The sequence below is a fragment of the Phalacrocorax aristotelis genome, chromosome 1, assembly GCF_949628215.1.
Source record: "Phalacrocorax aristotelis chromosome 1, bGulAri2.1, whole genome shotgun sequence".
NCBI lineage: Eukaryota > Metazoa > Chordata > Aves > Suliformes > Phalacrocoracidae > Phalacrocorax > Phalacrocorax aristotelis.
The window spans coordinates 82,911,032-82,932,513 of NC_134276.1; the positions used below are offsets into that span (position 1 = coordinate 82,911,032).

At 38.5% G+C, this 21,482-nt stretch overlaps 1 protein-coding gene across 2 annotated transcripts in view; it reads left to right on the forward strand.

Moving 5' to 3' along the window:
• The window catches only part of FRMPD4 (FERM and PDZ domain containing 4), a 316,970-nt gene that overhangs the window by 293,271 nt on the left and 2,217 nt on the right, over positions 1 to 21,482 (forward strand). For both annotated transcript variants that reach the window (XM_075095499.1, XM_075095494.1), the window contains exons 6-16: positions 1,612 to 1,716; positions 2,879 to 2,986; positions 6,175 to 6,306; positions 8,402 to 8,521; positions 9,265 to 9,401; positions 10,585 to 10,711; positions 13,059 to 13,148; positions 13,728 to 13,910; positions 17,185 to 17,323; positions 17,921 to 18,982; positions 19,313 to 20,584. In XM_075095499.1, coding sequence (XP_074951600.1) covers positions 1,612 to 1,716; positions 2,879 to 2,986; positions 6,175 to 6,306; positions 8,402 to 8,521; positions 9,265 to 9,401; positions 10,585 to 10,711; positions 13,059 to 13,148; positions 13,728 to 13,910; positions 17,185 to 17,323; positions 17,921 to 18,982; positions 19,313 to 20,584 — 3,475 coding nt within the window. The remainder of the gene's footprint in view (positions 1 to 1,611; positions 1,717 to 2,878; positions 2,987 to 6,174; positions 6,307 to 8,401; positions 8,522 to 9,264; positions 9,402 to 10,584; positions 10,712 to 13,058; positions 13,149 to 13,727; positions 13,911 to 17,184; positions 17,324 to 17,920; positions 18,983 to 19,312; positions 20,585 to 21,482) is intronic.

A 21,482-nucleotide genomic window follows, 5' to 3' on the forward strand; every position in this document is an offset into this window, starting at 1 on the left:
ATTTTCTGTCATTTACTGTTATTGATTAAAAAGATGTATGGTGTCATAGCTGCTAGAGAAGAGGTAAGAGAGAATGAACTGTAAAACTGAAGCAGCATTCATTTTTATTTCTTGGTTCTATTTTGTGCTCCAGGAATTATCAAGTGGCTCTGATATTTCCTGGGAGAAAGTGGCATCTTTCATTCCTTGTTCACTGGTTGATACTGAGCGTATGGTAATAGTTACCATGTTTTCGATGTGATAATAAATCATTGGTGTACAGAAACGAGCTAGAGGCTTCATCTTGCTAGTTACTAGAAACAAGGCTTCTGCGTCACAAGAAAATAACTTCTTAAGTGGTTTCAGCAGAGATCAGAGACGACAAGGGCACGTGGCCTTGACTACTCCATCACTCCTGCAGATTGTTAGCCGAGTCAAAATTTGAGTGATGGTGAAAAGACCTTCTGTGTTTACAAGGACTGCTGTCATTCCACATTGATAATAGGAAATTATTCCAGGTTCACCATCACTGTTGCCTGCACTAATTCCTCACAGGCAAAGCAACATGAGTTAGACTTTTCAGTATCCAAAACTAGTAAGGCCACTTCTCAGGAGTTAGAATAAGATTCTGAAAATCTTCATTCACATTTTACTGAAATAAATGGACAAAAACCTGGCCTGAAGGAGTACAGTGATTTTCACCCAAAGCCAGAATTTCTTCTGTTGCCAATTATCATGGTTAAGGAGTTAGGCAATGCCAGAAGCAATGTGTTTGTAACTGACCTATGAATAAAACTACCTCGCTTCTGCTCCTGAAAATGGAAATCCCACTGAATGTGAATATTTGATTTGTTACTAAAAATGGGTTGTTAGTCAAACTCCTCAGATGGAGAGAGAAGTTTTTTCCAAGGGCTGAACATTTGATCACAGGTCAATCCACTGAAAAATGTAGTAAGTAAAAGCCAGTTAGGTCCCAGAAGAAAATTAGGAATGTTTCTAGACTTCTAATCCATTAAGTCCTACAAAGTGTCTGATCTGCTGAAGGCAAGCCTTGCACAGGGTTTGTGTAAGGGCTACATTCAGGGGAAGCCTGCTGGCCTGCAGGTGCCTTTTGCTGGTTCTTACCTGTGCTTGGAAGTGGACTAATACAGTGAGATGCCACTGCAGTTGGAAAGCTCTCAGACACTGTTTTGGCAAAGGTTGTGTGAATATCTGTATCTAGTGGACCATAGATTATGCAAAAAATTTCCATTCGGTGTTTGAAGGAAGGGTCACTGGCTGGTCAGTGGTCTGTGTCTGTTCATGCAAACAAGCTTGCTTGACAGCAGTCATTGTGGAAGCAGTACAAGGAATTTGTATGTACACTGAGAGCCCTTCTCATGGCTCCGGTCTGACAGTGGGTGACTTTCAGCATGTGCAGTATGCATCGGTGATTCCTTATATGTATGTACATATGTATTATCTCGGGAAGCATTATGGTTTGACTGTTTTCCATTCTTCAGTGAATGGTATACAAACTGTTGCTGAATATGTGGAGTTCCCAGTATGTGAGAAATAGGAAATACTGAAAAAGGAAAGATAGGTTTTAACTTGAAATTATGTGATATATCTTGTCATCATTTTTCCTTCCAGTCTCCTAAATCAGCTTTTATTAGTGCTGCAAAAAAGGCAAGATTGAAGTCCAATCCTGTCAAAGTGCGGTTCTCAGAAGAAGTAATTATCAATGGCCAGGTGTCGGTGAGTATTCAACTATTTCACCTCAGGAAGGACTGAGCATTTCATCCAAAGGTATGCCTCAAGGCTGGAAAGCGAGGGAATTATATGGTAGGAACAGAGGAGATAGGCTTGTGAAAGGAAGGGTTTTTCTGTTTCTGAAGTTTTTGAGTGATCATTTTTTAACGTCCATTGGGCCCATAATATTGTGAAAAATTTGTCCCTTCTTAAAATAAAAATAAAAAGCTGGTGAATGCATTTTGTGGTGATAGCACATATATGTCTGTCTTTGTAGTGGTGATAATGCTTGCTTGGTTTTTTTTTCAGAGCAATTTTGAATAGGAAAACCCATAAACTCAAGAGAAGTAGCACATCAGGAAAACAGATTAACTTTACCTTATAGACCTCTTCCAAGTTTGTTTTATCTACTTGAACTTGTTGTTTCTAGCCCTCAGGCAAAGTCAGCCTCCCTTTGCGAGGCACTTACTCCTCCTTACACATGAGCTCCCGGCTCATTGTCATAATTTGCCAGAAGATCGTTCCACGTTGGTGTCTTTATCCAACTCTCTTACAAACGTAAATCCATGCTGCGTTTTGTCAAAAGCAATATCTGCTTTAAAAAAAAAAAAGCTTTGTTTCCCTTCCTTTTTCCTGTTTATTTTACTATCCTTGTTATGAATTGTCAATTAAGTAGCAATATTATCTGTTACTCTTCTTAAATGATGACAGATATTAGCATTTAATATCCAGCTATAAAGAGAATGTAAAAAATCTTGATTGTAATTCTTACTAATGAATCTGCTGTTCCCATTCTGTAGACTGAAAATAATAAATAGCTCGCTATACTCAAAGAAAAAGTAATCTATTTTTCTGTTTTATTGGAAATGTTTCAGCTTTAAAGGTAGCATCTTTTTGTCAGAGAGATAGTGTTTAGGGAAAGAAAATATTCCAAGCCAGACATAAGATGTGTCCAAGCAGTTATATTTTCCCAGGAAAGAGACCTACAGAGTGCAGCTCTAATGAGCATGGCTAGACACTTGCAGGGCATTGCTAATTCTGCTTTCAGTTTGGGCCAACACACTCCTTTTTGGTTGTTACCTTTCCATCTGGAGGATGTCCTTTATAGAACAGTATTTAGATTTCTCTTGTTACATGTTGTAATCTGATTTACTAATTTGCTTGACAGGAAACAGTTAAGGACAATTCACTTCTTTTCATGCCAAATGTTCTGAAGGTGTATCTCGAAAATGGACAAACCAAATCTTTCCGGTTTGACTGCAGCACTTCAATAAAGGTAGGCTAGATATACCTTCATATGCAATGCCAAGAATGCCAGTTAACTCTTTTTAAGACCCTCAGTAATTATAATTTACTTGGAATGCTTTAAGAACAAAATTACTAATGTGTTTAGTTGGGGCTGGACTCATAGTTGAGAAATAATGAGGTTTTGGTCCATTTTTCTGCTGCTAAAAACATGTTAACAGTAAAGAAAAAATTAGAAGTGATCATTTTAATGTGCCTTGAGCACAATTAAAATTGCGTGGTCCCATCATTTTGATATGCTGCCAAATACTAGCATGATTTGTCAGCAAAAGTCAGGAGCTAAGAAGATTAAGAGGTTTGTTGCTAATTGAATATCATCTGGCTTGTCATCCAGTGAACTTGGGATGGGATATTGTAGGGTTATGCTGGTGATAAATTGCTCGTCTCAATGTAATGCCCTCTGTGCTTTCCATAACACATTTCACATAGAGAAATAAGGAGGTGAAGCCCTGGCACACAACTGAGGCTGCTAGGGAGTGTCTGTGACATTGTTCTACGTAGGTCCATAACCAGAGGCGTCGTCAGTGTCTGCCTGTGAGTGCTGTGGAGTAGTGTAGTAAACAGCACAACTAGCACTTTTGGGCACGCTGCATTTTTGTTTGGGTGAGCTAGTTTTAACACAGACTGGTAAACAAATCTAGTTCACCGCATGGTAGTGTGCATGCTTGCAACGCTGATTCAAGAGAGGTGCATGGGTGGGAATGATCAATGAAGGCTGGGGGTGCAATTTTCAACTGCACTGCCAGCTTTTGCTGGCTTTAAGGGATTATAAAGCTATGCATATTTGAAGAAGTGTCACTTTGCTGCTCACTGTGATTCAGCAGTATGCTCAATCAGTTAGAACAGCAAGGAGAGTGATTTACTAAGGTAAACAAGAGGAAATTTACTCCAGAGTGAAGGCAAAACACATCTTGAAGTTACACTTAAAAATGGGCTGCAATATCTGTTTATAGTTCATATATATATATATCTTAGGTATAAACTGAGTGCAGATAATGGATCCAAGCCTCCACTCTACAGCCATGGGATACTGAATTCCTTCAATCCATTTAAGAATTTGGTTGGGTAAAGAATTAGGAGACATACTTCACATAGATAGTGAGGTTTCCATGCCCTTCTAAGGCCCACGAGCCCACATTCCGGTATTTTCTTTCCTGACCATAAAAACAACAAACCTGTTCCAAGATATTTTGCCTCTGAAGACCAGACTTTGGCCCTCACATTACATTAGTTTTCAGTAGTTCTGTCATGGGTGTGTCATGTACTGTAAGACCATATATCCAATCTGAAGTAATTTGCAAAGATACCCACAGGGGCTCAGAGGCTTAGCTGTGTTGATGTTGTAAGCTTGCTTTGACCATGGTCATTGTGACGTTTTGTAGGAGTAATTTCCTTTGCATTTAATTCAGGCAATTATATATTCCATGGCCTACACAGCTACATATAACATATTCTTGCACTTGTGTGTGTGTGTATATTCCTCATTGTGGACGGGTGGGTGTGGATTGCTGCTTCTTTTCTTAAACTGAGGTGAAGTAGATGTGCCCCAGTTGAGTCAAGGCAAATGCACGTTTTTTCCGCCCCTGGCAGTTCCGTATCCCACCACTTAACAACGAGGATGCAACCAGTGCCTTACCTGCAGTCCTCGCTTTCCTTATTGCTGGGAGGCAGCGCCTGGGCTGACTCTTAAGTTATTGCATGAGAGGATAGACTAGCAAAAAATTTCGTTCAGTAATTCAGTGCCTATGTGCCTTAGTATCATATTTTAAAAGGTCCAAGACAGCTAGCAGAAAACAGTGCCATTATTACCCACTCTTAAAAACTCACATTTAATATTACTTTTTTTCATGTTACTGTTATGCCCCTTGTCTTTGAGCATAGTTTGGGAGTATAAATAAAAGTAGATTTGATGTGTAAGTGATAAGTTCCCCATTAGTGAGAACAGTATAATATTAACCTCCATTATTTAGAGTGGTTGCTTGCAATCCATTAATACTATCTTACATTCTTTACATTGTACAGAGTTGGCCCCATCCTCCTACATATGTTTTTCATCCTTCCACCAACTGGGTGTTGATTTTCCATAAACACACTGTAATTGATCAGTTAATCTTCCGAACCTATGTTCAAACATTTGGATTACAATTCATCATGATCTCCTTAGTAAGTCCTATCCATCTGGGTACTTACATAGATCTAAAAAATATTTTGGATGGTTAGAAATCTTTTAATCTTTTCACCAACATAATGTGAAACTATTTTAAAATGATGAGTTATTATATACTTCTTTTTCCTGCTACATTCAATAGAGTAAAAGATATGTTGTCAGATTATATTAATACTCTGCATATATTTACAAAGCCGTATACGAAATTAAAGTAGGGATTGGTTGAATGATTTTGTGAGTAGGTTTGTTGAGCTGTTATTTTAGAAACAATTGTTCTCAAATTGATTACCCTTGGATGTAATCCAATGTGAAAAAAACTAATTGAAGTCTTTAAAAATGGGTTTCATACTATAAATTAACATGGTCCCTGAATTTAGAGCTACTGTTCTGCACAGGTATCATCATCATTGACTTTTCTGTCAGCATTTAAAAATCTAGAATGTCCATTAAACACACGTATCAAGAAGTGAACTTTAAAAAAAAGAACAAACCTTGCCATAAGAACAAAGGAAGGCCATTCATTTAAATTTTTTTTGGTTGAACATATAAATTGGGTCTGTACTGATGGGTGGCCCTGCTCCAACAGTAAGAGAAGAGCAAGTGAAGAGAAGAGCGGCAAGACTGTTTCTCCTTTGCTGATGGAGAGGTTTTATTTCCAGGGAGACAGGGAGATATGATTTAAGGGCCACACAAGTATAATTTGCATGTTAAACTGCACAGAAAGTCGTCCACGCAATCCCATGTATGTATTTTTCACGTGCATGTCTGATACCATCTCAGGGATGTTCGAATATAAAAGCACTGATTTTTCACTGGGTGAACGTGTGCGATGTCCCGTATACTCGTGCAGAGCAGGCACAAACCACAACCATCCTGTTTAACATCTGGGCTTCCACCCGGTGCAGCATACATGTAGGGTATGTGGCAGTGATTAACCGGGTCCCAAGCGCTTCATGAATTTAAGCACATTTTACAAATCCTTTGTTAATTAGGATGTCATCTTAACACTCCAAGAAAAGCTTTCCATCAAGTGTATCGAACACTTTTCCCTGATGCTGGAGCAGAGGGTTGAAGGATCTGGAACGAGACTCCTTTTGCTACATGAACAGGAGACTCTAACTCAGGTTTGTGTAATGATATGTGAAAACAGATATTAATGAGACTGGTTAATTGGTAAATTATCCATCTTTTTAATTACTCAAGCTAGTGGCAAGATTTATAATTCAATACAGTCTATCAAATAGCAGTATTTAGAAGTGGTTGTAAGAATCAAGTTCTCACAGAAAACAATTATATTTTTTCTATTATATAGACATGATATTTCATTGGGCCATTAAAAAGTATTTTAAAAATTCATTAAATGTTGGACTGAAAGCTAGAAAATATTTATCAAAGCTTTTTTTCATTTCATATGCGGCCAGGCTAATAAGTGTTCTTAACAGCTGGAAAATCGATGGTAACAATTTTGAGAACCACAGTCTGCCCAAATTCCTTTAAAAACCTTATTTTGATTATTGGTTCCTATCTGATGATACAGATCTGTATCTGGGTGACAGGAAAAAATACTTTTTCTGATGAAGCTGAGTTTGGCTTGTTTATGCAGCAATACATTATATCCCTTCAGTGATAATGAATTATGACCCAGAAAATGCTGGTGTGACTTTCTTCCTTAGGTCAGGGAGGTGTGACTAGAGGTAAAGTTGCTTCACAGTTCCTGGCAGAGGACCCTGATTCTAGCTGCATCTCATTTTGCCAAACTGTTTATCCTGAAATTTTCCATGAAATTTCTATGTTTCAGGCAATCATTAGTATTTTTAAAATTTCACCTAAATCTACAAAAAAAACAAAATATGGATTTTTAGATGAGGTAGGGTAAAAAGTATTTAATTTAAATGCCAGAATTCCCTTAATCATGTAACTGGAGTCTGTGTAACGGTATGGAGGAACTTCATTTACTAAATAATGGTCTTTCCAGCATTTTCCAACCTCTAAGCATTTGACTTTGCCATGTTAACATTCTTTTCTTGTTGATATAAGCTACCTATGAATGCACAATATCCAGAAGTACTCAGTACTGGCTCTTCCGGCCTTTGCTGTCTCTCTTTGAAGTAGTTGGTAAAGTTCCCATTGAAATCAGGAGGATCAGAATAAACCAACACAGTGAGCTTTTGAAAATGCCATCCAGAGCTTTTATTTATACATACAGAGTATGTCTAGATACTTTGTATGTCTAGATACTTAGGAATGAGGTCAGAGACAACGTGAGATAAAAACATATTTTGAAAATTGTTGGGGCAAGACAGAGACTTCATTGGAGATTTTTTAAAGTGCAGTTTTATCAATTAAAGATGTTGATTATAAAATACATTAACCGTGTAACTACATTAGCCTGATTGAATAAACTACATAAACTACATCAATTCTCAGGGTTTCTTCTTCGAAGTTCCTGTAAAATCAGCAATACTTTAATTTGCCAATGTAATGTTGCTGCTGGCCTTGACTTACATTGGTGTTATTGTTTTACCCTTTCCTCCAGTTAGTCATTAGCTGTGTCGTGGTCCCCCATGAATATACCCAGACTGTGGTGTTACATGCTTAACAAAGTTTTGCTGCAAAACAAGCAAAGCATTTTTTTCATTTTCTAATGTGTTGGGAGAGATTTTTCTTTGCTGGAAGTCTAGGGGTAGGTGTCTTAATCCAGGACAACCCAGGAAAATTCAAAAGACCAAATTTCTCGCAGGTTGGATAGTGGATTAAAACAAGCCAGAGAAAGTGAGAGTAACGGCTGCTGAGCTGTACCTCTGCTGTATTCTCTGTCAGTCTAAGAAATAAAATGGGTCCTCTCCCTCTCAAAACCCTCTAGCCTTCTCATTTATGAGTGTTTTGGTCCTGCAGAAGCACAAGTCAGTTTGTATTTCACTTGGATGGTTTTCATTAAGGTCTGTTTTCTCTGTCCTTTCACTCTGGTTCTGAATGGCTGGATTTCTGTTGCTTTGAGGGTGAGTTGTATTGGGCAGTCATGCCTATATGAGTAAAAATCCCTCCACAAGATTATATATATAATGTTCTTACATGAAGAACATAATAAGGAGCCCATATCAAAGCTCTTTGTTGGATAGAACTTTTTTTCTTGCTGACACGTGCACGGTGCCCATGACTAAAGACCGCGTTGCATGACCAGGGTTGCCAAGCTCTGATATGATTATTGCACTGTCCTAGGTGACCCAGAGGCCAAGCTCACATAAGATGAGATGTCTTTTCAGGATTAGCTTTGTCCCAAAGGATCCTATTGATCTTTTAAGAAGAGATCCAGTTGCTTTTGAATATCTCTATGTACAGGTGAGTGTACATTACACTATTGTTAGCGTAAAGGAGAAAAAAGGATAGTTGCACTCAGTGTGTTTGTATAGATTTATATCTTCACATAGAAAAGCATGGCCACAGTAAATCCTAGTTTTTATTTCTGCTGCACAAAGTCAATGAATCCACTTGGGGAATGTGCAAATCTTTATCATCTACAAAGTCCCCTTCCTTCATAAGTCTCTCCAAATAGTAATGCTTTGATAACTTTCCAAAATATATTTGGCTTTAGAAAAGAGTGAAGCTGAAGTAATTGCTAATAGTTATTTCTGGTACTGTAATATCAGACAGAAATTATGTCTGAAAGGGAACTTCAGGTAAAATGGATGAGAAAAACTGATGTACAAGCAATGTGGCTCTCCTGGGTATCTCACCAGTTAGAATACGGCTATTCTGAGTCCAGATCACTGACACCCTCCCAAAACTCTTTGTGGAAGAGGATTACTGTTCTCCCCAGAAAGAATGAAGAGAGCTTAGATCAAAATGCTCATGCCTTCTGCTCTTCGGCAGAAGTCCTTGTGTTCTTCAGAAGTGCCCATACCTGGCTAAGCATGACACCTCTGAGAGCAATAGCCCTACCTTCAGCATGGTCCTGGTTCTGAGTTTGAGGTTACCCTTCATGCAAGGTTAATTTGAAGAAAAAAAAAAAAAAAGACAGACTATAATTTATTTTTAATGCAAGATTTTTGAACTTGATGCTCCCTCTACTGGTTCTTTGACAGAGCTGTAACGACGTGGTTCAGGAAAGATTTGGACCAGAACTGAAATATGACATTGCCCTGCGGTTGGCTGCATTGCAAATGTATATTGCAACTGTGACCACCAAGCAAACTCAGAAAATCTCGCTCAAATATATAGAGTAAGTTGAGAATACAGTGTGTTCTTTAGAAGTGAAACATCAGGAGTAACTCATAGATTCTTTAAGGTTGTTTCTTTAATATGTCTATATCTACGCACCAATTTCAGGTTCATTCTTTGTCGCTGAAATTGATTCAGGTGTGTTAAGAGCTGTAAGTATGGACTACACCTTTTGGTCATCTGCTTAGGCGTGTGAAATAGCCTGTAACTGTAAATAAGATTAAGTAACTTGTTTTCAGTGTTTTAATGGACAGGTCTAAGTTTATATGGTCTGAATCCTCAGGTTTTTGTAGAGATTATTTCAGTAAGATTCGGATGATTTCTTGGTACAGAAGGTTGTAGCACCTTAAGTTCCACTTGAAAGATTTCTTAGATGCAGAAGTATCCCAGTAGGCACCCGTTTTATGTTAGACAACATGTATTTGTAACTGCAAAGAAAAAGAAAATTTCCATAATGCAACAGTATGTACATCTGCTTGGATTAAAAAATAAAAAACAAAAGTAAACCCCAAAACTTTTGTTGGTTTTGCTTAGTTTGCTTGCAGAATGCAAATGGTAACTTGCACACTCAGTCTTGCAGAGTTTGTCCACCTTACTGAGGATCATGTTATATTGTATTATAGTAATGAATCAGCAGAAATAATTACTTAAAAGTGAAGAGTCAGTCTTCTGTCAAAAGGGGTGCTTCAAACAGAAAAGAAAATTTGGTAAAAGGAGGGAGACTGGTTGTTTTTTGAGGGTAAAAAAGCCCCAAAATACAAGTGATAAAGACGACAGCTGACTGTTTTGCATATTCTTAAAAACCCTAGAAAATGAAATTAAATCTGACATTATGTTGTTAAATCATCTGCAATTTTAATTCTATAATAGTACTTGCGTATGTACTTAAGTGGTGTTTAACAATACAGCATGGATTTTAAACATAAGAACTTTAATCTTCTTTTCTGAAAGTCATGATTGAAGAGATAGAAGGGATAGAAGAAAGATTATATATTATTCTAAAGCATCTTTTCATTAGTAGTATGTAGTTTGAATATAGAAAATAACGTGTTATTGCAAAACTCTGGACTTGATCAACTCTCCTCCTGTTTTCAGGTGTTCATTCACTTGGCATCATAGTCACCAGTCTTTAGATAAATAATCATCAGAGGAATGTGAAATTAAATATATACCTTTTATTGCAGAAAAGAATGGGGATTAGAGACTTTTCTTCCATCTGCTGTGCTGCAAAGCATGAAAGAAAAGAACATAAAGAAAGCACTTTCACACCTTGTCAAAGCAAACCAAAACCTAGTTCCTCCGGGTAAAAAGGTATTACATTTGCATCTTAATGGAAAATATGTTATAAAGAACAGAAAGGGTGGCGTGCATGGGAAACATTCAAAATTAATCCTTTGGAGAAACACCTAGCCATTATATTTTCAGAGAATATAGACAATTTAACTTCTGGTGCTCAGTACAACATAGCCAAGAACAATTAAAAATAAATAATTATACCCCGACTAAACTATCTTCTTGAGAAGGCCAGAAAACTGGTTATTAATGCTTCATGTATGATAAAGATACATATTTTTTAATTCATTTAGTGCTTCCTATTAATGGCAGACTTGTTACGAAAGCTATTTTTCTGTCTCTGATGCTCAAATCAGAGCCACGTTAACCTATGGGTCTGACATAAATGCTGTTTTTCAAGATTGTTTTCTGTTATGCTATAGATAGAGACTTTTCACGGGCCAAGATCTAACTGTATAGATGATGCTCCTTACAGTAACTGACCCTCCTTGCTATTGTAAAAAGCTTTTCTTAGCAGTAAGGTTTAACTTCAGCTGGAAAAATCACATAGAAGAAAATGTCTCTGAGAAATGCCTTTGTTACATGCATACAGCTGAGGCTGGGTTTAGACACCATAATGAGGTTTCTTTATGCAAGTCATCTAGTCTCTCTTTGTAGTCAATGGAGAGAAATAGGCACTTCTAGGGAGTGATTCATCCCATCCCACATTAGGAACCAAAAATAGGTCAGATGACTTGTGTCCTGGAAATGCCTATTTCTCTCCATGGACTATAAAAAGAACCTAAGAGTGACTAGTTGAGGCATCAAATGAGTTGACACTTTGTTTCTGAACACAAAAACCCCAAAACGCCTGGTGCCTGAGCTAAGTTTTGTTGTGATCAAGAGGAATCCTGCGTGGAGGTTTCACATCACATCATGACTGTGAATGTAGCTCTGTGTTTGACCTGCGATGCTCAGGAAGAAAGGCCACCTTTTTGACTGGAGCACTGCACGACTCCTGTACTGCTGAAGCTAAAGCTAAATAATGCCAATTGCTTATTGTTAATCCCGGTAGTATAAATTCGAGTTTATTTTGGAAGCCGATGCTGCTGCAGGCCTTGCAGGTGATGACAGTGGCATACGGCACCAGCTCTGGGTTAGAAGAGGGGTTGCAACAGTCCCTTCCTGCAGCAAGCAGACTTCATTGTTTTTTGCTTCGCTCTTTTCGATTTGAGCTTTGGAAATACGTTGTGTGCCCACCTGCTTTTTTAGCAGGTACGTCTCAGAAGCAAAGCATCTGAGCTTATCGTCACCTTCTGTCTCGCTTGTCAGTACTAACGCAGGAACTGATTTCTTTCTGGGGTCTTCTGTCCCTCCTCATGAAGGGAAGCCTGCTCTCAGGATTCTCCCTTTTTTTACAACCCCTGTGTATTTCTCCACCAACTGAACACCTGGTGACGGGAACGGGAAGGCATTCCCACTAGTTGCTCTGCTCTGGATTAATTTCCTCCTTGGTGTCTGGAAAAACTTTAGGATAGGGGCTTTTAAAATGCTGTTCAGAATCAAATAAGATTTTGAATTAGAAATCTAGTGGCTGAAATGAGAATAGCAAATGAGATGAGCTTCTTTTATCTTATCTTTTAAAAGTCCAGATATAAGGATTTACACTAGGGAGATAGAAGGTTTGGGTCCCGACTGTTTGGGTGAAATGAACTGTTTCTTGTTCTGTCTCATAAAATATTTCCAAGTTGTTTCTTTTTAAGTAGGTAGTTTAAGCTCAAAGGAGAAATAGGAGATAAATTATGACATGTATTGCATGATATGATCATATGTATTGGTGTACTGTATTTGGCTTTCAGATCTATTCCCTACTAAATATAGTGGAAGAGTTTTATTTTTAAAAAAATGGGAAATGCAGTAATGAGGTGGAATAATATGCCATATGCCACAAGTACCTAGCAAAATGTAATACACAGAGCTGACAAAAGCAAATTCTTTGTTTTCTTTCTCATAAATGTTTAAGAACTGATGGTGATTATGAATGGAAAGCTGCTGTCTAGCCTTGAAATCCCTCAGTGAACAGATGTTTAATTTGAGTAGTTTGACATTTTCCCTTCATTGGTGCAGTTACAAAGTTCTTGCAGTGCTCTGATCTGCCCGTACCCAAGTTCCCGGTGCATTTTAACTGAACAAGCAAGATCTTAATTTTAAGAATGAAACTGTTTCTCCTCATCTGAAACTCAAGCATGTAATGATTTAGTTTCAGGCTCTGAAGAGCTGTCGTTGCAGTCCATTCTCCTTAGACTACACAAATACATTTTCCTTCTGAATTTGGTTATGTGATGATTTCCACCACTACCTCTTACCCCTGTTTCTGCTTCCTCAGCTATCTGCTCTGCAAGCCAAGGTGCATTATCTAAAGTTCCTCAGTGATCTACGATTATATGGAGGGCGTGTTTTCAAGGCAACATTAGTGGTAATATTTTTCTTTAAATAGTCTTTCTCTTGATTTTCTTTATCTAAATATCTTTCTGCAAAAGCTGAGCCGTATTATTTTCTTTAGAAGCTTTTTCATACACTTAAAACAATAATTGTTAAATTGAACCGAATCACTTTTTTTTCTTCTACTCTTGAAAATAACATTCCTGTTGTAACTTGATTTTTTACTAAGGATTTAGAGATAGGTTGACACCCTTCTGGCAAATAGCACCATTGGACTAACTATAGAATACTAATATTACTAGTCTGGAAAACTCTTGATGACAAAGATTTTCTTTTAACAGTAGTAGATTCCATCTGTCTGTCTGTCCATCATACTATCCATTTAAAAACTACACTACAGTCAATATCCAGGAGCAGATTCCTTTACTTTTTGTTTTTAATTATGAATCAGGTATGCTCTTCTATATCATCTTAGAATAACATCATAATCTTCAATGTAGAAGTGCCATGCAAATGTAGCTCCTTGAAAATGCAAGGCAGCAGTGGCCATTTCTGCCACTATGCGGCACCTATCATGTTTTTTACTTTTGCTTTTTTCTTTTCCGTGCTAAAGCAGGGAGAAAAGCGTTCAGAAGTGACGCTGCTAGTAGGGCCGCGGTACGGAATCAGTCATGTGATAAACACCAAAACAAACCTGGTGGCTCTCCTGGCAGACTTCAGCCACGTGAACAGGATTGAGATGTTTACAGAAGACGAAAGCAATGTTAGAGTTGAGCTGCATGTCTTAGATGTAAAGGTAAGTTTGTTGTTGATTTATATTGCTATAATATCTTTAAATAACATTTTTGTCTGTATTTGAGTATTTGATCAAGTTATACTGTTCTGATCATTTTCATGCCAATAATATTCTGAGGGTGCGTTTTCAGCTTTTTCATGGTCAGAGTGCATGTATAGTATGGCTGGGGCTTTTGAGGGGCCTACAGTGTACCAGACTGCTGCTTGGCAGCACTTGTATTCTGTTGTGATTTTTCTCTTGGCTGACACCAGGCAACTCGCTTTGTTGTTGTCTTCCTCGATTTCTGAGGTCAGGAGAGGTGATGATGAAATTGGCCTTCTTTTGAAGCAACTTGAGCTCCTAGAAGCTCCTTCTACTGTAACAGACAATATTATTACCATTAGAGAATTTCCAGCTGCATCAGACTAGTGTCCCCTGTAATCCAGTGTTTCATCTGCAACGTTTGCTGCAAGTAACCACATAGTGGTTACCAGTGAAATAAACTGTAAAAAGGCAAGGTTTTTTTCTTACCACTTATAATTCCAGTTAAGTGTTTTACCCTACATAATATATTCATAGATGCTCTTCATCTACCTACAGTTATTTAATTTCTCTTGAATCCCACTTAACACTCTGTTCTGTGGCATCTAGTGCCAGTGAGTGCAGTTTTGTATATTATATTGTCCTGGTTCTTCTTGGTGCGTTTTCTATTTGGTTTTGAAGTGAAAAGCTTCATAGACTGTCTAGAGCATTAATCAGGATAATCAGAGATTGAAGGAAGAGTTCTCATTATACTAGAAACTTAAACATTCTGTGAAAAGAAATAGAGCCTAAGGGTTCTTTTTGCTTACCCAGGTATACGCAAACAACATACACGAGGAATATTTTACTAAGCTTTTGCTTTGAATGCTTTATGTTTATTGACCTGGAACTGTTTCCCTGTATTTAAGTTAAAGAAAAAAACATTGTTGTAAATTAATCTAGATGCTCTTTGACAGCAACTTAAGAGAAATGCACAGGTTGGTGAACACAGCATCTGTTTCACCATACTTAGCAATGATAGCATCTGAGGATCTAAGGCTACTCTTCCTGCATTACTATGCTAAACTCGTAGCCCTCTTGTGAGAAAGCTGTTATCCCCTTTTGCAGTTGGAGAAAATAATGTAGAAATTAAATCCTTCCCATCTGCTTGTAAGTAAAATGCAGCACTGTATGCCCTAGGATTATATATTACCATGATATTTTCTTGTTTTATATTACAATACTGTTACTGTCTTACTGCAAACCATGCATATCCCTATCTCCTTGCATTTAGACACATGCAATCTTAAACCCAGAGAGACTGGCCTAATGTTAAAATTACAAATCTAGGAGGCTCTGGGTGGAATTTGACAAAAAATTGCTTCTCTGTGGGGCACAAGTAGGGATTGTCTGTGTCCTGCGTAAGAGACATGGGCACACACGGGTAGTTATTTTCAACAGATGTTTTCATCCCCTGGCTTACCCAAAGGTAGCAGGTTCATATATCCAGATTCTGAATATGCCAATATATGTCATACATGCCAATATTTTCTTAGTGAATAAATGGTTTGGATTTTTATTTTATTTTTTGTTCTTTTTAATGTCTTCTCAATCATGTATCACTTGGCAGAAGCAGGCAATAAAAGTTTAGCTGTCACAGGACTGTTCAGCAGATGAACAGTAGTTCACAGCACCCTTTTCAGCAGTCTGAGATTTCTGTGGAGATCATCCATTTCTGTCAATCACTGCAGCAAACTTGAGATCAACATAGCATTTCAAATGTTAGTTTTTAGTAGTCACTCAAAAGAACAAAGGTTAATTAGCCCGTTGGAGGTTTAGTAATTTATAGTTAACTTCTATAGCTGTAGTTGAATGCTTTGAAAGAAGCATGTATTGACTAGAACCTCAAAATGCAGCACAAAATACTTCAAAGAAAAAAATGCATAAATTCTACCATGTTGCTGAAAACTGTTCGTACAACATTGAGGGCAGCCAGTTTATTTTTGCCTAAGATGCTACGGCACAGGTATTTAAAAAATTATCAGCCCTGTTGTGGGTTTGGCAGTAACCTATGCTCATCAGTTACGTTTTGGCCACTGCCTGCATCAGGATCAGTTGTCTTTTAAGTAGCAAGGGGTTGAGTAAGTTGGAGAGCCATCCTCGTTGCATGTAGTGCTCCTCCTGGAACAAATGATGCAGGTACCTGCGTCTGTCTTGTGGCGGCAGGCTCTGCATGCTGAATTATGATAAATTGTCACAAATGTCCACATAGCTATGTGTCACTGCAAACTGTGAGTGATAAGATGGGTTGTCTGTGGTGTAATTTCTATGTACGTACGGGCTTTGTTTTTATTTCCTCTTCAGGAGTTGTAGTGGCTAGACACCTTAAAATAAATTTGAGAAGAGCAGCTTTTCTTGTTAAAAGCTACAGAGACATGAACAAAACTTTTAGGCAAAGAGATTTATATCTTGTGGCAAAAAAAGGGAATTAAAGAAAGTACATTTCAAATGGATGTCTCGGGTTCAATGCTCACTAGCCTGGCAGCCATCATTTTTCAAACCTCTGAGGTCTCTCATTTTTCTGTTAGGTCTGACTTTTTTTCCTAAATGCTTTGAGTTTGCTGATCTCCCTTCCGAGGATCTCTCTCTGTTCTCTTTGTCTCTGTTTCTCTGCTTACTTTTTCATCACTTGTCTTTTCAGTAATGCCAGGTCACAAACACTGAACTCTTTTAAGCTGTTATGGTAATAGTCACTGTCACTGCTGTGTCATGGTAACTTTAACCTCACTACTGTATTTTCTGGTCTGGAACTTTCCCTGACTCCGTTTGCTTGCTGAGTTTTGCTTCTTTACCTGTGCTTAGGGCATCCCATTTTCTGGGAAGCTGCAGTTTCCCATACTACTGCAGGACTCCAGCACCTAATGTACCAGTTTGTTAGCCCTCAGCAGTTTCAGAGTAACAGTGCTTTGATGAGAATAATGTCTCTATGAAAGAAAAAGATGGAGCAAGAGTCTTGAAATGGTTAGCTTCATTCAGAAAGAGAGTAAAATCAGCTGTTAAGATGTCCAGCTGGACTTCTACCTTACTGCAACTCCAGTCTTTTCTAAATGTTGGTTACTGTTTCATATTAATAGTGAGGAAAATAAGTTCTCATGTATTTTTCAATGTGGTGTTTGTGATGTAATTCCTTTTGCTTCCGTGTAATGGTATTGTCAGCAGGTAAACAGATTGAGGAGGAATAGCCTTAACCAAGACATGGTTTTATTCTTCTTAGCCTATTACTCTGCTGATGGAGTCATCAGATGCAATGAATCTTGCTTGCCTAACAGCTGGATACTATAGACTGCTGGTTGACTCAAGGCGCTCCATATTTAACATGGCCAACAAGAAAAATACAGGGAGCCGAGAAACAGGTATTCATTGCACAGTATGTTAACAATGGTCCAGTGTGTAAACCAGAAGCCATCTTAAGCCAGTGCCCCTCCAGATAAATACAAGGCTATGCCACAGGAGATCTGATTGCTGGCTCAGACCTAGCACCACAGTATATCAGTTCAGCTTTATAATGTTCTAATATTCAGCCTATGATAGCATCTTAATGGCAAAATAAAGCAGGAGATGAATGTCTTTCATACTGTAGTGAAACAGATGCATGCTCCCTGTGAGTGTTAGTATATTACATGCATATATCTTTCGTAAGAATACATATGGTGTTGGAGAAAACAGCTGGGGATTTGGTTTTGTATTACTATTCCTGGAATAGCGTTTGCTCTTAGCTGAGATTTAGTTTTGTACTAAAGTACAAAAGTACCAGTTAAACTTTAGGTCATTGAATCAACAGGTATTTTCACTTAGAGCAGAGGTGAGTTTGAAAGTGCTTTTCTAATGTTTGATGGCCCAGCTGTCCCATTCAGAGTGTTTATTGCTCAGCATTAACACGTTATTGTTTAAAAATTGCATGACTTTGCTCTTTGATTTCACAATGTTGATTTTATTTCACCATGCTGTAGGAACTGAAAATAGAGGGAAGCATAATCTCCTTGCTTCTGAGTGGAATTGTATACCAAAAACTACCACTTTCATGGCTGAAGGTGATCAAGAAGCTCAAATGTCCTTTGCTGATCCAAAACAGAAGACTGTAGATGTTTCTGAAAGTCTGTTATGTCAAAAAGAACACAGACATCTGTACATAGAAAATACTTATAATTCAGGTGGATTTGATCAACATCTGGCCAAGCAAAGTGACCCCACTGAAGCAGAAGAAAGCAGAAATTTTAATCAGCCTTCACTGCTGTCACTCTCAGGTTTGGAATCTAGCAAGAAAGCACAGGATTCCCCCAGGGGAGCAAAAGTTTCCTTTATTTTTGGAGATCACAACCTGGATGGTATCAATCCCCAGACTCTCGGCTATGAAAGGCTTTTGGATGAAAGTCCAGAAGTGCTAGAAAAACAAAGAGCCATTTATATTAGTAATGCCAATGACATTAAAGGCCTGGAGTTGTCACCAGACGCTGAAAGCATCCAATTTGCTACAAATTCTGTTTACGCAACTATCAATGATGGCAAAATATTTGGAGCTGCGGAAGGGATAGAAGAGCCTTTGCTGCATGATATTTGTTATGCAGAAAACACAGATGATGCTGAAGATGAAGATGAAGTAAGCTGTGAAGAAGACATTATGGTAGGAGAAATCAATAGGCCTGCTCTTCTCAGCCTGTCTGGTTCTAGTGATGATATTATTGATTTGACTTCACTTCCGCCCCCGGAAGGTGATGATAATGAAGATGATTTCCTATTGCATACCTTAAACATGGCCATTGCCGCTCCTCCACCTGGCTTCAGGGACAGTTCAGATGAGGAAGACTCTCAGAATCAAGCAACGCAGCCTAGAGACAACAAGGAGCAAGCCAGTAATCTAGGCAATGATGACATTCCAGTGTCGCTTATCGATGCTGTCCCTACTAATACAGAGGGGAAGTGTGAGAAGGGGCTAGATGATGCTGTAGTCTCTACACTTCAAGCACTAGAAGCTTTGGCTGCTTCAGAGGAACAGCAGACGAATGACAATTCAGGTTCTTTCACCATAGTTACATTTATTCATTGAAAATCATTCCATCTCATCCGTTTAGCTTTGGAAATACTCCATTTCATGAGGGTTGGGGTTTTTTTGGTTTTGCTTCTTTTTTTTTTTTTTTGGCCATCATTTTGCATACATCACATTCCATATTATTTAATGGAATTACCGTTATGTTACTAAACTACCTGTCCTGGGAACTGTGCAATAAAGTCAGAGTATTCTTACCAAGCATATTTTTGTCTCTAACACACCCCCTTTGCTTGTCACTTACCCAGGTGCTTCAGCTGCTGTCATTTAATTGACTCTTATTTTCTGTGGCTTGTAGGTGTAGCTATCCTGCGAGCATATAGCCCTGAGTCATCTTCAGATTCTGGCAATGAAACAAATTCCTCTGAAATGACTGAAAGCTCTGAACTAGCCGCGGCACAGAAACAGTCGGAAAACACAGCACGTATGTTTTTGACCACAAGTGAAGGCTACCAACCCCTTGTGGAAGAGCAGACTGAATTTCCCATTGCTAAGAATCAGGCTGGAGGGCCAGGCATGAAGCCCTCGCAGCCTTTAGCTGGTCGTCAGGCTGCAGAGCTACAGTCAAAAGTTGTGCCTTCAAAGCAGATCCTTCATTCAGATAACATGGAAATGGAGCCAGAGACTATGGAAACAAAATCTGTCACTGATTATTTTAGCAAATTGCACATGGGATCCTTGGTATATTCTTGCACTAGTAAAAGGAAAAATAAGATGACAGACAGCAAAGTAAAAGCACCCTCTGATGGCAGTGCTACCGTGAAAAAGCAACAGGGAACTAAAAAAGCAGAGACTGATGAAGATCTAAAAGCTAAATTTGGAACTCTTTCAGCAAGAGACAGTCAACGCCTAAGCACTTTTAATGTGGAGAGAACTGCCTTTCGCCAAAGATGGTACGCTGCCGATGATGGGGCAGCAGATAAGCCAAGCCCAGAAACAGTGAACGGGAAGACTTTTCCAAGAGTTCCTGTCCTTGGTAAAACAGAAACAGACTGTAAGGATGAAGTGGATCCTGAGGTGGATCAGGATGATACCTCAGGCCTTGGCCAAGGTGAAAACTTTCTGTCAGATATGACTGCCGTGTCTTCAGCCAAAGACCTAAACGACGCAGAAGATACCGATTTGTCTGCAGATGACCATCCTTCAAAGCTTCCAGAAGCTGAGCAGAGTGTGGCTAGACTTTGTGAATATCACCTGGCTAAGCGCATGTCATCTCTGCAAAGTGAAGGCCATTTCTCACTGCAAAGCTCTCAGTGTTCTTCAGTGGATGCAGGGTGCAGCACAGGCAGTAGCACGTGTGCTACCCCCGTTGAATCTCCTCTTTGTACCTCTGATGTTAAGCACATTATCTCTGACCCATCAATGAAGGGCATTGCCTATATTCCAGCGGATGAAAGAGCTGCCATTCTTCCAAACCATGGAACGACGTACAAGGACCTGCACCAGCAGCCTGAAGCTGTGTGTCACAGAATGACGGTGCCTGTCGTGCATTCAGCAATTAATGCTGAACCACTGTTTGGCACTTTGAGAGAAGGATGTCATCGGATCCCCAAGATAAAAGAAACTACAGGTACAGCAGTAATAAAGTGTTTCTTGTGTTTGTTTTAACGCTAAATGTTAAGGTTCAGGACTAGGCGTGATGTTTGCATTATCTTTCTTGAAACTACATTGTCAAGCTGTAGCAGACAGTGGGATTAGTCCTTCAGAGTATCTATTGAGTTTACTTGTACATGTTGAGATGTTCTTATGAGCTGCTTACAAAGATTATTTTTTAAAAAAATCCCTCTCATTACAGTTGAAAATATTTGGGGGGACATTAATGGAGAAGTCTCTCTTCCACTCTTTGGAAGCCTCTTCAAAATCCATAGTCACTTGAGTTCCAGGATACTTGTTAGATTATGAGATTAGTTCACAGAAGGTATATTAATGTAGGAGAGGAAAAACTGTGATTCATTTATTATGTATCTCATATGTTATTTTAGCAGATTGTCAAAAACATGCCAGAATGAATAAAAGCTCTAAATGTAAGGATGAGAAAATGTCACTATCTTATTAAGCATGTATTTACTTCACCATCTGACAGTGGGTGTTTCCTTAAAGAATAATTTACATGCAGAACCATTACTGCATTTTTAAGTTTCAATTTCAAGAGATTCTATGAACTTATTGTCATAAAAATTTGCATCTTTTCAGAGGTAGCATTGGAAATGCTTTCAGTTGGGATTTAAATGTTTCCCTCTTCCTGGGTTGCAACCCACATGTAGCAGGAGGGAGTGAATGCATGAAAACCTGAAAGTGGATGGACTAGGAGCAACAACGAGAAATGTTATTTCTCTACCAAAAAACCACATAACCAAACCAAAATTACCATGAATACAGCTTTCTGTACCCTCTCAGGCATAGTTAAAGAAGGCATTTTAGTCTGAAAATATTCATCTAATTATTTAATAGAAAATATCCAATCCATA